The 15501-nt window shown below is 33.0% G+C and overlaps 2 protein-coding genes and 2 pseudogenes across 2 annotated transcripts; 3 read left to right on the plus strand and 1 right to left on the minus strand.

Annotated features, from left to right (window-relative positions):
• Positions 1-1980: 1980 nt before the first annotated feature.
• LOC120215157 lies at positions 1981-3383 on the plus strand (annotated as a pseudogene).
• A 3571-nt stretch (positions 3384-6954) lies between these two features.
• Positions 6955-7510, plus strand: LOC120214570. Its single transcript, XM_039212440.1, has 2 exons — positions 6955-7141; positions 7314-7510. The coding sequence occupies exons 1-2, from the start codon at positions 6955-6957 to the stop codon at positions 7508-7510; spliced, it is 384 nt and encodes a 127-aa protein (XP_039068371.1).
• Positions 7511-8707: 1197 nt separating this feature from the next.
• On the minus strand, positions 8708-10668 carry LOC120215176. The gene is made up of 3 exons (XM_039212914.1): positions 10584-10668; positions 10375-10494; positions 8708-8879 (listed from the first exon to the last, which is right to left on the minus strand). The coding sequence occupies exons 1-3, from the start codon at positions 10602-10604 to the stop codon at positions 8763-8765; spliced, it is 258 nt and encodes an 85-aa protein (XP_039068845.1). The 5' UTR covers positions 10605-10668; the 3' UTR covers positions 8708-8762.
• Positions 10669-12454: 1786 nt separating this feature from the next.
• Positions 12455-15171, plus strand: LOC120215187 (annotated as a pseudogene).
• Positions 15172-15501: the final 330 nt, after the last annotated feature.

Consider the following 15501-nt stretch of genomic DNA (forward strand, 5'->3'; position numbering starts at 1 on the left):
ACCGCCCTGCCAACGTGTCACCGTTAAGTGTCAACCCTTCAATGCAAGAGAGAAAGAAAAGAGATAATTTAATTTTATAATTGATGATTTCATGATTGTAATGATGACACGTGGCTTATTCATAGCCATAAATATTAAGCCACCGGAAAGACCAGAGACAACGAAAAATAAATAAAAGGAAAAATAGTCGGAAGCTTATTATTTTTTTAAAAGGAATATTTCAGATAATACGATACAGATGATGAAATTATGAGGTTGATGTTCGAGAAAATGCAAACTAATGGCTTGGTCGGTCCATTATTTTTACATTAATATTAGTGTCGGCACTCTATCAAAGAGGTCAGAATCGTAATTAGGAAGGTTGGTTGGCATTGCTAATTTGGTTATTTATAAAATTTTATATAAATATATATTTTTTTCATTTAGTAATTTTATTATACTGAGAAACTCTAGTTTGCTTATTTTGTACCACTAAATGACCATTCAATTTTCTTAATGGCTCTCCCTAAAAATAATATTATATATTTACATAATACAGATATTTGAAAACTCATGGTGGATGCAATATTCCTTCATCTAGCTGGTCACGAAATTTTACATGCTTCTGCTTTATCATCACATCCATGCATGCACATCGATCCTCGTGACTGAAGAAAACCAGGAAAAAAACGTCCAAACCCAGTATTTATTTAACAAAATGTAATTTCCTTTTAGGTATATCCAGATCACATGTCTATCTGGCAAAGCCGTCACCACGCCGCCCACGCGACAACAATTTCGCTATTTTTGTCAACAGATGATATCATTCTCGAAATTAATGTACTTATTAAATTAATATCTATAAGATCAAATGAATTTATCTTACATGCAATTAGATGGGTTAAAGAACTATTTAAATTCAATAAATATGTATTAAAAATATATCATTTAAATATAAATAAAATCAGAGAAAATATTATAATTTAAAATTGAAGGATGTTAAAATTTAGAAATTTTTTTCTTATGTGACCTAGAATTTTATAATATCAATATAGTTTAAGAAGATGTTTTAATTTGATATTTGAGTTACCATAATTTTCATTCGATATCGGATGGTATCTCGAATCTTTATGTAATAAAGGATCTGAAAGTATTGTAGGTCTAATATCACTCTGTCATTCTATTTTTCTTATTATTTTCGATCGAAGAAAACTTATACTTTGATACCTCAAAGAAAAAACACACACCATCCACGGATCTCTTAACATTAATGTAAATATATGAACATATGACTATAGAACATGAATACTTAACTGTTTGAAATAATTTGTAATTAGCATCACGGATCTTGTAGATTCACACCTAATATGAGTAAGTCATGACACCTTAAAATGGTCACACCCCCTTATAAAAAGAAAATTATTAGTTTTACGTTGACATCGTAGCATTTGCATCTCACGCTTGAATTATATATTTTCTAATATATACATTATTAAAATTAAATATCTTTTATATATCAAATTCATTTGATTTTTAGATAAAAATTATCCATTTAATAAATATATAATGTTTAAAAATTTATTTCATATTTTTAAATATATTTATGTCAGAATTACATTATTTTTTTATTAATTTAAGATATTTACAAGTAATATATGTTTTAAAAATTCTTAATTATTTCATAATAAAAGCTTTCGTAATTTTTTATATTTGAATATAAACCTTTAAAGTATCAAACATTTCTTTTATCATAACTTATGACAGAATTAAGTTAATTTTAAACGTTCGAGTTGATGGTTAAACTTGTGGAGCTACGTTTGGCAAGCAGCAGGTGCAATGGTGAAAAAAAAGCCATATTATAGCGAATGGTGGGTCCACCCAAACAAAGAAACTCAAAATCAAAGGTGGATTGACGGCTGGAATTAAATGTTTAATAATGAATTACACAAACCAATTCCTATAATCATTATTATTATATCCTCTCTCCTTCGATCTCGCTCCCTTATAAACCCTCCTCCCATTCAGCTTTCTTCATCCACAGCTTAATAATTAAGTACCAACCCAAAACTCCCAACCCATTTCCTTTTTTTTTTTTTAGGAAAGCAAGAAAATGGCTAAGGATATCGAGACTGCAGCAGAGCAACGTGGAGGGGCAAAGGACTACCATGATCCACCACCGGCTCCATTGATTGATCCTGAAGAGCTAACCAAATGGTCGTTTTACAGAGCAGTGATTGCCGAGTTCATTGCTACACTTCTCTTCTTGTATGTCACCGTGTTGACCGTGATTGGCTACAAGGTCCAAACCGACCCTGCACCCTGATTGCGGTGGCGTCGGTATCCTTGGTATTCCCTGGGCCTTCGGTGGCATGATCTTCATTCTTGTTTACTGCACTGCTGGAATCTCAGGTGAGAAACTCTTTCTTTCTTTCTTTTCTCTTGGTAACCAAACAAAAGTTACAGCAACATGATGGAAAAAAATTGTGTGAGCTGTGATATACAGGAGGACATATCAACCCGGCTGTGACATTTGGGCTGTTTTTGGCACGCAAGGTGTCCCTCATCCGAGCGTTGATGTACATGGTGGCTCAGTGTTTGGGTGCCATCTGTGGGTGTGGGTTGGTCAAAGCTTTCCAGAAGACTTACTACAACAACTACGGAGGTGGTGCGAACGAGGTCGCAGCTGGGTTCAACAACGGCACTGGATTGGGTGCAGAGATCATCGGCACCTTTTTTCTTGTCTACACCGTCTTCGCCGCCACTGATCCCAAGAGGAACGCAAGAGATTCCCATGTCCCTGTATGTACATAACTCTATTACTGTTACCATTTCAACTTAAGTTCCAAAATCACGAGTGATGAATTTCGTTTGCATATAAAATTTAAAATTAGGTGTTGGCACCACTCCCCATTGGATTTGCTGTGTTCATGGTTCACCTTGCCACGATTCCAATCACCGGAACTGGTATCAACCCTGCTAGGAGCTTTGGAGCTGCTGTCATTTACAACAAAGAGAAGGCCTGGGATACCAAGTAAATTGCTTCCTCCCCTATATATTACTCTATCTAGTTTCCATTTAATATTATAATAGTTGTTGATCATGTTTCATTGTTATTCAGTGGATATTCTGGGTTGGACCATTCATTGGAGCTGCCGTTGCTGCATTCTACCACCAATACATCCTCAGAGCAGCAGCCGTCAAAGCCTTTGGATCTTTCAGGAGCAATGCTTGATTGAACTCAGTTGAAGAAAAATAAATGGGGAACCATGAGTGAGCCATTGAAGTGTAAATAGGAGTATATTTATGAACAGGGTTGTCTTTCTGGTTCCTGTTTGCTCTTTCATTTTTGTTTCGCTTTGAATGTATTTATTTTCTCCTCTTCTTTTCTACGAGTGTCTTCTTCTTACCTGTGGGTCATACTTTTAAATGATTAAAAATAAAGGTTTGTTATGAGCATCCTTATCCTCAATCTCTTAAATTATTAAACCACACATTGACTATATTAATATTTTGCACCAAATAATTAATAGCTCATTCACACGATGATGTCACAAAAGAGGTAGATGAGTTGAATTTTGTTGTTGATGTTGTTATTGGAAATGAGAGATTTAAATGATGTATTGGATTCTTTATGTCTTGAAGTATTATTTAATATATGGCTAAAGATAAAATATATAATTAATCATTTTTATAGTTTTTCAAAATTTAATAATCAATATAATTATCTTAATATAATTTAACGAACTTTTAATATATTTTATTTAGAATTATAAAATAGGAAAATGAATAAAAATTGAAATGTGTTAGGTGGATGAAGGTCGGAGCCTCATTTACTTTTTTTCTAAGAAATGTACCACATATAACATGATACTTAATTAGTGAATTAGTATGGGTTGTCGTATCCTTATTTTGTGGCACTTTCTTTCTAGGGCAAAGTAGGTGATATGTTGGGATTAGAAGTATAGCTTAGCTGAAAGCATAATTAACTTTGCAATTAATTATTCTTTCAAAAATACTTCGCATTAATTATTGCCTCTCCAAGTATTCTACACTCGTCAAAGCTCCCATAAAACCTAAAACTTAATAAGCAAACCATATTTTATCATATTTTAATTAATCAAATGTCACGTCAATCATTGAACGCATATGATTAGAACGAGGGGTACGGTTTTTATTGTATTGGTTATAAAGAAAAAAAAATACTTTAATCTAGTCGCTCCCCCCTCCCCCTCCCTTTTTTTATTCTTTTCTTTAGATTTTATATATCATATTAATTTTTTATTAATTTTATTTAGTCGACAATGACAGTTTTGATGTTAGTTGTTGATAGTTGGTATTTTTTTTTTGTTTCTTATTTAATTTTTTTTAATAAAAAAAATTTTATCTTTGTGTCACGTTTATCTTTTTCTTTATGACACATTTTTGTAGTCTTTGTGACATATTTTTCATCTTCTTTTTCGATCGTTTGGTCTTTTTTTTATTTTATGTTTTCTTATAGTTAGATTTAACGACGTCATGACTTATCAAAATTGTGTTTATTTGTAATTCAGTTGATCTTTCATGTTGTGTACCCTCAAATTAAAGTTGAATATGCGATTTTGCATTCGTGGATAGTTTCTCAGGACGCTCGGCTCTGATTTACGATTCTCGATGGTTTTTCAATAGCTTAATCTCCTCTTGTGGTTCGTTTGCGATACAATCATATTTGCTTGTATCTATTTTTTGTTCGAGTCTTTGGATTGAGTTTTTAACATTTCTCATGTATGTCCTTGTATGATCTAAAGTGACTAGTTTCAATATTATAGGAAAATGTATAAATTATGTATTTAATTTACAGTGATAGTTTTAAATTGTTATTGTAATTTTGGATATTCACCTTTTAATAAGATTAGTAGCTTCTATTAAAAAATTAATTGATTATAAAGGAAATATATTTTATACCTACACATTGGAAAATATTTTACAAATAAATTATAGTAAATTTTAGAGTGTACTAAATCAAATTTAAAATTATTATTATACAACATTTTTAATATAACATGAAACAAATTATTTCAATAGTTAAAATTGTTATTATTTTTTGAAGTTCCGAATTTGAACATCATATATATAAGAGAACACGCATTTAATGTCAAATGATTGAGAGCCTTTGAATAGGTACTACCTTTTATTTACTCTAAATTAATAAAAAAACATTTTTAATATATCATATAATATTCAAATAGATATAATTGAAATATTACTTTTAATTATAAATATATTTACACAGGCCTTATAGGTCCAAAACAGATAGGGCGGGGTTTTGTTTCTCAGCCTTGGTGATCCAACCCAACTATAATGATTGAAGGTAAATTATATATTTGGTATTTATTTATTATCGTCATCAGTAATTTATATATTATTTTTTAAATATTTTTATTCGAATTAAGAAATCATTTTTAAATAAATACATATCCATGTGTATTAAAAAAAGATGAGATTTATATTTAAACATATACTGCTCTATATTTACCTTAGATTATCAAAAAAGGGGGGATTTAAATTCAAAATCCCTTGTATAAAAATTACCAAAATAATAATTATATTAATATCATCGTTTAATTTTCACTGATATGATATCAAAATAAAAGTAAATATAATATTTTATATAATTAATAAAATTTAAATAACTAAAATAAAAATATTAAAATAAATAAAATATCAAATAAACAATTTACCCTCGATAATATATACCCTTGAATATTTCCAGAGGTGATGTTCAATACATATGGATAAATCATGTGACTTTAGGGGTGCATTGCTTAAAACATGTGAAGCCTTGAAATCCCATTAACTCCATAACAAGAATCTCGCGGATATGTTGAAGAGGCCACATCATAACGAGAATAAAACAGGATATATCGATACTGCATGAAAGCTCACATGATTTAAATATTACTGCTACGAAAGGTTGTTCTTTTAATAATGAGTTTGAATAATTACGTTTTCCGGGTATGTATACGTTGTTAATTGACTAAAAAATTCTGAACAGATATAATTTGAAAAAAAATCACAAGTATAGGAACATATTCTATTGGCTAGTTGGAAATTTGTAGGTTAGAAAGTAATCCATGTTAGAGGAAGACAAAACTAAGGAAACTATTTAAGTTTATAAAAGATAATATTTAATGTAATGTAATTTAATTTTTTATTTATTTTTACGATCTTAATAAAATATTATTGTTGTAAATTTTTAAATTTTGCACAGAGAAAATTAAAAAAACCCCCTTTTATAATTTAGATTAAATATCTTAACATTAATTTATTTTTATATACAATGCATAAAAAATTATATAAATATGGATTATTCTAAATGTTTTTATGAAGAAGAAAAAAACAATATGAATATATGGATTACTAAATGTAGGTTTTGGGTTTGCATGTTTACCCCTCTTGCAATAATGGTGGAGGCAGGGTAGCCATTATTAATTAAATATATAAAATAAGCGTTTGAATGCCCTTTGCTGTTCTTTCAAGCTAAGTAAATCCCCCATGCTTCCCATTACTCATCTTTTCATGATAAAACAAAATATGATAACAAAATCATCAGAACATTGTTAACCGAGCATGTTTTTTTTTTATACGACATAATGAATTTTCTTCTCATTTGAGTGCATAATGGATAATGTGATTGAGTTATTATAATTGATTTTGTTCTCAATCAAGGGTGTCTGAGAAGCCAACCCTGACAGGCAGAAGCTTGGCTTCAGGAGTAAGTATATGGAACACAAGCAAAATGATGATATTAGTTGATGAAGATGAATTAATTTTTTAACTTAAAAATTCTTTTTTAATGAATGAATGGCTTTGCACCTTTGGAACCATCATTTATCTTCCCAATATTAAATGCCAAGCAACATCCACTTTAAAATGTCTTTATAAAAGCCATTAATTGTAAAGGCACGTCAAAGGCAACTCAACTTTATTTTTAAAAAAATGAGTTCAATTGTTACATTCTTGCTTCTCTTATCTTCGTTGGCTCTTTTGACTATTGCTTATGGTGAAGGCAGAGCTCCCCATGGAATTGCCTACGAGAATCCCACGGCATTCTCGCCCTCAGCATATGAATTCTTCCATCCCAAAACCCGAGTGCCGGGTTTGAGCCCCACCATCGTCACTCTTGGTGTGAATCTGTAAAGTCCTATGTAAATCCAAATTGGGTCTTAGGTATGCCCTGGCCCTGGATTGGGGGAGTCACCCCTGACCTAAACTTTAGTGTACCAAAAAAAAAAACCGAGTGCCGGACACCAAAAATCCTTGCGCAGCTACCAATTGCTCACCATTGCCTATTGCAGCTCAAATGGGCAGTGCTAAAGCACTTGAAAGCAAGGTATCGGCAAAAAAGGAATCTGGGCATCGACTCGGAGCCGGTGGGATCGCTGGCCTTATTTTTGGTTTGGCATTTGTGGTGCTTTTGGCAATGGGCGTTTGTTACGTGCTTAATGTTCGTCAAACCAATGCTAATAGAGCAGGCTATGTTCAATCTGCCTAAAACATGTCATCTTCAGTATTTTCCATTGTATAATGTAGGCTAAGGTTAGGGCTTTTCAGAATTAAGTTTTTCTTCTATGTTTTTAACCATCTTATTTGTTCTTGTTCTTGGTTTTCATTATCTTATTTTACGGTTCAATTTGTTGTATAATTGCGTGCTAGAGTATTCTCCACTGTTTGAGGTTTTGTGATCATCGCAATCATTCAAGGCAATGGCGGACACAAAATTTAAGACCTGAGAATCAAGAAAGATAACTGAGATTATGCCCATAATCATTAACAATAGTGGTAAAAAGATAAATAAAAAAAACATGGTACTGTAATTCTCTCATTATATACCCCAACTTGCATGGCTTAAAGAGTTGATAAAGTATCCATGTGAGACAACTGCTCAACAACTTGAGAGTAGTTGATGCTAACAACTTTACTTTCTTTTTCAAACGTTTGCATCACCGTTTAATATTTTAATTTTATGAACTGGTCAACTAAACCATAATGCACTAGGGGTAGATTTAGACGTTTGATATAAACAAAACCATTAAGTTGCATTTGGTTCTAAAAAACATCAGTAATAATTTTTTTTGAAATCACATACACATATTTGATTTTATTTCAAGAATCTTATTTTCAAATGTAAGATTACATTGCATGAATCAAACACAATCTTAGAGATTAGATTTGATGATTCTGGTCATTTTGGGGTAAGTGGACCACTTTAACCAAAATGATTAGTTTCAAGAGGAACGAGTAGTTTTAGCAGAATGAAACCATATAGAACCAGGTAAAAGATCAGAAATATGAAGATGAGGAAGTCGGAATAAATTTGCAGTTCAAATTTGCTGCAAGAAGATGAATACACAATTCTTTCCGTTCATGCTATCTCAGGTTAGGCATCTCGTACTATCTGGTACAGTTTCATTTTATCTTAAAAACCCGAAGATGCTGACTCCTATAGCCAGTATCGCTAACACTGATTTAAAACCCTAAATCCTATTTCTCAAATTCAAGTTTCCATAATCCAACCCTAGGGAAAGAGCTAAATTAGCAAGGGCAATAAAGCCTGGCTCCAAAGGCAACATTCATGATCCAATGCAGGTTAGAAAAAACAATATACTTCTAAGACATTTAAGTCTTAACGAAAAGAAAAAGGAAACTGAATATAAAAACAATCTTTTAAAAGCATGGCCCAGGATGTATGCAATGATATGCAGTAATAGACACATCAATAGTTGGCTCTAAACTACTTCAAATTTCTACCATCGACGTGAACTAATGGACTCAATTACTGGCACAAATATCTGGTCCACAGCTTTGTTCCATAGAAGTGCAAACTCTGAGCGAGATTTCTTTCCAAAGATCGGCTCTTTCATCTGGAACAAAAATAAAGAAAAACTATGGAAATTTAGTACCATGCAATGCAAATGATAAACAATGTTTTACTTGTAAATGTCAAATCTACTTGTATAGAAATTTTAGATAATGACAGGTTCATTTCAGTGACATTAACCATTTCTTTCAAATTCATATTTTCCTGTTTCCTATAATTCCACATGAGATATAACTCCAAAACCACATGCATAAGTCTCATCTAAAACCAAAGGTTTTATACTTTCTTCATTAGAGGTCTAATAGATAGCACAAAGATAGAAGTTTGAAGAAAATTGGTGTTCAGTAGGGTGACATCATTGCTGAAGCTATTTGATTGTATTTGGTCATTAGAAAACAGAAGAAAAAAAAAGGTTCAAAGACTGCAGAAGTAACCAAAATGTCTCCAGCAATTACAATCTCATTTTTAAACAGTTAACAAGATTGTTAATAACATCTTAGAAGAGAGTACTATGCATTTCAGACAGTTTAGTTTTGTTCATTTCTTAAGCAAAGCTAGGGAGCAAGATCAATGAGTTCAATCATTAATTTTTTAACCATTGGCAGACACTAAGAAGAAGACTTTGAATTTCAAACATTGAAGAATGTGACAATATGCCAAACTTCAAATGTTACAGGGTGTGATAATATGTCGCAATCTCTCTACATGTGACCATAGAAAATTTATACCAGAACACAAGACTTCTCATGATCAACCTCAACTCTTAGGAAGAACTATATAAAGGCGAAAGCTAAAAGAAGTTTATAAGAAATTCACAAAATGAAGGGGAAGAAAACATTATCCTTGTTCCTTCCGAGAAGCAAATATAAAACTAAGAATCTAGTTTTCTCATTACACATTTGATTTTTGCATTTGTACCAATCAAATTCCCATCTTCTATCACTTGATCTAAAAGCACCAGGATTTCAATCGACTTTGCACGCACTTTTACTGTGACAGTTTTTTTTTATAAATATCGGGGAAGTACAAGGCAATATCTGTTAAAAGATAACTCTCAACTATTTAACATTTAATTGCTTAGAACCCTAGCATTCCTGGTGCTCAAACCTAGGGAATAACAACAATTCATTTACCGGTCGCTTGGTTTGTGAAATAGTTACTTGTTCTGATGAGATTGGGGGCAGGCATTAACAATGACTTCCATTGAAGGATAATTTCTATAGCAAAAAGAAGTAACAAAATTATGGCAAAGGTATTATCCCTATAATTTCAAAGGTTAAATTCCTCAGAAATTCCAAATATTCTTCAAACACAAAAGCATTTTTTCCCTTTCATCAGAATCAGGAAAAAAAAAATCAATGACACCACAAATTAATAAGAAAATTGTTTTTCCTTAAAACTAATTCATGAAAAGAAGATTAAAATTTGATTTTTTTTTAATAAAATAACTATAATGACTTCAATCTGATACTTTTCCAGGGATTTCAGGTAGAAAATATAAAAGAAAATTTAACACTAGAAATAAAATTAAAAAGGACCTGAGATTCGGAAGCGAGTTGAGATTGATGATCTGAAATCGATTCATAGATTTGTTTCCGTTGCTCAAATACTACGATCCCTGTCAACGCGGTTCCGAGTGCGGCACCAAGCAAACGCTCCTGCATTTTCATCAAATATCACAAAATTAAAATAAATAAATAATTAAAATTACGCAGAGATTCCTTCTACATTTTTTTGGATTGGGAACCTGAGCGAGAATGCTGATCATTGTGAAAAATTTGGCGTCGGAATTTTGATTCTGATAAAGATTTCTGCACTTTCTTAATTTAACTAAAAAAGAAGAAATTTTGGACCTTTTTCCGATGTCCAAATTCATGAGATGCATAGCCCATAGTCAAATGGACTGAGGTCCATTTAAGTTCATTGTGTTTTGAAGCCCCAAACACTTGAATTAAGAAGGTTTTTGTGCTGTATTTTTGGTTAATTTAATTTCACAACTATAATCTGATATTTTGATCCTTCCCCGCCTCATTGCCAACAGTATTAATGTGTAATGGGCGATGGATGATGTCCATATTTGGAAATATAATAGTTGTGGAGCTTATATGAAAAACGGACCCCCCCCCCCCCACATAAGTGAGAGAAACGTTACGGCAATAAAGGTGTGCTTGCATTGCATGTGAGCGGCTGTCAGCGCCCTCTTTCACATTTTCTCTCACGTGATTGTCTGTCTCAGCTGCTAAATCCAAAAAAATGGTCCCACTCTCATTGCCTGCTCATTACAATTGTGTACCCAAACCCCCTCCTGATTAGGACCCATCATTCAAAACCCTGAATGAGGGCAAAAATTTAGTTACGGCTCTACCCTAACAAGACAAGACCAGTTTTACACCATCTTTCAAGTGTTTAAAAGAGATTTAAATGCTATGGGGTTGCCCATTGATTCTTTAAAAGTAAGAATAACTGTTGTTTTGCCTCAAAGGAAACACCAGGTCCTACTTAGGAAGATTTTGTGTGAGAGAATTTAATTATATGGTCTGCTTCTGTCCTTTGCTGCTTATTGGAAGTCTTCCATTCATTAATGCCTAGTTGCTTACCTACAAAAGAAGACCTCTGGGAACTGTAAAAAGTTGGGAAGAAATAAAAGCTGTTTCTTTTTTGTTCTTGACTTGATAACTCTGTCTGCAGGACCAGCTTTAATGGTACGTCTTCTATAATTGTTTTTGTTTCTGGTGTTGCTGGCTACTTTGTGTTGTCGGTATAGAGTATAGACATTCTGTCAATGGCGACTTCACCTTGGAACAGTATCCTGCAAAATAGTTTCGAGACACAATGTTGTGTCACTATGATTCATCGCTTTTTGTTTAGTTGCTCTTGCTTAGCCTTGAATATATAGGTTTCTGTCTGGTTATCCTTTAGCCAAATGCTATTGTTTTCTTCAGATTAAACCTATAAATTATTTGAAGATTTTGGTTAGATTATGTTTGCTGGAGAGATTATATCATTTCTAAGGATGGTCTCTGGCAAGCATTGTTCTTGGCTGACAGTTAACCACTTTCTTAGATTCTTTCAGGGAATCTTTTAAGCTTTTTGGCATGCCAAATGGAGATTTACAGACATGAACATCGTTGCCTAGCAGGCTAAGAAGAAAAAATAAACATAGATAACTGTATCTGTCCACTTCCATAAAGACAACCAATTAAACTGTTCTTTTACTAGCTTAGCTGGAATTTTCAGTAAAGAAAAGCATTATTGTTCAATTCAGTCGGACATTTTTTATGCAAATTTCTCAGATGAGAAAGCTTTACTAGTACTCAATCAGCTCATAATATTCTAAGTTTGAATTACTAGAAAACAACATAGAAATATGTGCTTGTCACCATGCAGATAGGTTATTGTTTTAATTTACTCTTGCTGAAGCTTTCTACCTTCCTTTCCTGCAAGCCTGTTCATATTCATGTGAACGGCCTTAATCTATTTGGTTACTTCTTGATGAAGTTTTACCCTTTTTTTCCCAACACATTTGTTTTTAGTGATTACAGAAAGGTCCTTTCTTGAGGGTTACCTCTGCTCTCAATGATATGATTGTAAATCCATAACAATAACTGATAGACATCAATGGTTTTGTTCTGGTGGCAGCGGCTGCCACTGCTTTTGCTGATTCAACTGTTCCAACTCTACTGTTTATGTCACAACCTCTTCAGTAAGCTTTCTTTCTTTTCTTTCAGAATAAGCAATTTTCACTTACAAGCTCTTTGATATAGTAACTTGATTCATATTCTTGAGTTCCTTGGTTCATTCCTCTCTTTGATATTAAAACTTAGATTCAACGAAGCTTTACTTATTTGCAAGAACACAGTTTGCACTCCTCAACAAACCAGCGGTAGATTTGGGAAGTTCCCCTGCTTGAGGCAATGGGTATATGTAAATTGCTATCGACTCGAAAATGCCGATGTTGTTTCCTTGTAAGCTTCCTTTTAAAACATACACTTGAATTGTTATCTAAGATATCCCTTCCAAGTAGATTATCTGAATTGTTGTCTTTTGCTCCGATTCAATATCGAGAGAAGTCCTTTAAATCAAGACATGGAAAGGTAGAAGCGGCTTCCGTTGATGTGGAAAATGGTGTTCCTACACTAACACCTTTGCAAACAGGCGATAAGAAACCGAGAAAACAGACGCTTGCTGCCATAATTGGCGGCACTAGTGCAGCTCTTCTTGTAGTGATCATTTTGGTGCTTTTGTATATCTGCTTGATGCGTGTTAAAAGATTCATGAGGAGGACAGCTGGGGCTGCATCTTCTATGCCATCTTCTACTGGTAAGCCGGCCTTCATAACTTTGACGCAGAATTCTACGAGGCTCTGATTCCAGTCAATAATTACATTGACAACATTACAATAATTGCATCATAGAACAATCTGTGTCTGAGCAGTTGAGCTGGAAAGAGTTAACACTTCCCACAATGCCGGTGTGCCGTCTCCGATCCATACACAAAATCTAAGGCAACTAACAATGTCAGAGCTGGAACAAGCTACACGCAACTTCAGTCAAAGTAATATAATCGGTGAAGGTCGATTCGGTTTAGTCCATAAAGGGTTACTTCAAGATGGAACGATTGTGGCAATCAAAAGATACTTAAATACCCCAATTCATGTGTTCCTTCACGAGGTAAAACATCTATTCCATACTGATGCTAGAGAGAACTTAAAGACGTTCAATTTCGGGCATTCAGGATTGCGGAAACAACATAGGTGAAAGAATAGGGCGATAGGGATGATTTTAAGATTCGTTTTTCACTTGATTTGAATCTTTGTGTCTGCATTACTGCAACTTCGCATTCAAGAACAGAGAAGATAAATGGAACCATTTTCAACGACTTAGAACCAAGAAAACATCGAATCATAACCGTTTAGAAAACCCTAGAAGTGAAATTCCTTGGCATCTAAGGAATAAGTTTTGTGGTGAAGTAGTTATAGTTATGATTTGTTTGGATTTAACGCAGGTAAAGCAAATAGCTCAAGTGAGACACAAGCATCTTGTCAAGCTGGTTGGTTTTTGTGAAGATAACTACCGACAGTTTCTTGTCTATGATTATATCCCTAATGGAAACGTTGGAAATAACCTATATGGTAATAATTTCATTTACATATATTTTCAAATTACCATTGTCCCTATGCAAATTAATTAAAGTTTTCTTTCACTTATCCTAATTTTCCCAGATAATGAAGGTTCACCAACTGGAAAACTGAACATGCGGCAAAGGTTATTGATTGCTCTAGGTGCAGCCAAAGGTACATTCACCGATCTCTATATGTAAATCTATATCATAAGTTTAATTATTACAGAAATAAAACTCGTAAATAGCGATTTGCGCCATTAGCTTTCTGAACCTACCTTTTAATTTGGATCAGGACTTGAATACCTTCACAGCTTAGCTCCTCCTCTGCTGCACATGCATTTCAGAAGTAGCAACGTTCTCCTAGACGAAAACTTTACAGCCAAGGTTTCTGACTATGGATTGTCCAAATTGTTGTCTGAGGATCAGTTTTATGCATCATCTTCAGCCATCGATTGCTTTCTTGACCCAGAGTATGCAAATCAATCCTTCTTAAAACCCATTATTTAGTCAATCAGATAGCGTGAAGACTTCATTACTTGTATCTAATTCATCCATTCTTTCTTAAGATTGTATCCATCAAAGAAATTTTCAGTGCAAAGCGATTTATAGCTATGGTGTCTTCCTCCTGGAGTTGATTAGTGGATGTGAAGCAGCTTGTGGAGATCTGTCAAACTCGGAAACAACGTTAATAATGCAGGTTTTGCAGTGTTTTTATTGTTCTCTGATACAGTTTTTCCTATGTACTTGTTGTATACGCAATCTTCTATTCTTATAAAAACATAATTTGTTTTGAAGGCCAAAGATTCGGACAATGTCGTCGATTTTGCCGATAGAACCTTAGGGAGCAAATCAATGCGTGGTGCAAAACAAGTAGTGGATTTGGCATTGCAATGTGTGGATATTAGATCGATAAGACCATCCATGAGAAGCATCGTTGAAGAGCTTCAACGAATTCAAGAGACAGAAATAGGTGGTTTGCAATTTGAAGCAGGAGAGGAGATTGAAGCTGTAACACTGGGGAGTGAGCTCTTTAAATAAGCTCTGCCCAGCCACTGTAGTTATCATTCTTTTTTATTGAATTTATTGACTGTACTTACCAATCTCATTATAAGCAAATTGATTTTGTAAAAGAATTGTGAGAAAGAAGTTGAGCAAATCAAGTGATTTACATTTTATTTTATTTTATTTTCTATTTGGAACTCATTGAAACTTTCTTACTTCAATTTAAGAGTGCGTTTGGTTTACGGAATGTAAGTGGGAATGTAAGATTACCAGGGAATAAGATTACTGAGAATGTTGTAATTTGTGCTTGGTTGGCTTAGCAGGAATGTAAGATTATCGTGTTTGGTTAAATGAATAAAAGATTATTGGAATGTATATTTGATCAAATTGTCCTTATTATATATTTATTTATTTAACAAGTTGTAAAATATTTATATATTTTCTTTAAAAAATTTAAATTCATAAAATTTATATAATTTTTTTACAAAATTAAAAATATAAAAAGGTTTAATGAAAGGGTAAAATTTTATTTTAACCCCTGA

This window comes from Hibiscus syriacus, unplaced genomic scaffold (assembly GCF_006381635.1).
Source record: "Hibiscus syriacus cultivar Baekdansim isolate YM2019G1 unplaced genomic scaffold, ASM638163v2 tig00000764_pilon, whole genome shotgun sequence".
Classification (NCBI taxonomy): domain Eukaryota; kingdom Viridiplantae; phylum Streptophyta; class Magnoliopsida; order Malvales; family Malvaceae; genus Hibiscus; species Hibiscus syriacus.

What these genes read in the sequence shown, in the direction of transcription:
- LOC120215176 (XM_039212914.1), bottom strand. Translation starts at nt 10,604, where the DNA reads ATGATCAGCATTCTCGCTCAG. An exon ending in TGATCAGCATTCTCGCTCAG is followed by an intron (nt 10,495 to 10,583) that starts GTTCCCAATCCA and finishes ATGAAAATGCAG; the next exon opens with GAGCGTTTGCTTGGTGCCGC. An exon ending in AACTCGCTTCCGAATCTCAG is followed by an intron (nt 8,880 to 10,374) that starts GTCCTTTTTAAT and finishes TTTTTGTTCCAG; the next exon opens with ATGAAAGAGCCGATCTTTGG.
- LOC120214570 (XM_039212440.1), top strand. Translation starts at nt 6,955, where the DNA reads ATGAGTTCAATTGTTACATTCTTGCTTCTCTTATCTTCGTTGGCTCTT. An exon ending in CCCCACCATCGTCACTCTTG is followed by an intron (nt 7,142 to 7,313) that starts GTGTGAATCTGT and finishes TGCCTATTGCAG; the next exon opens with CTCAAATGGGCAGTGCTAAA.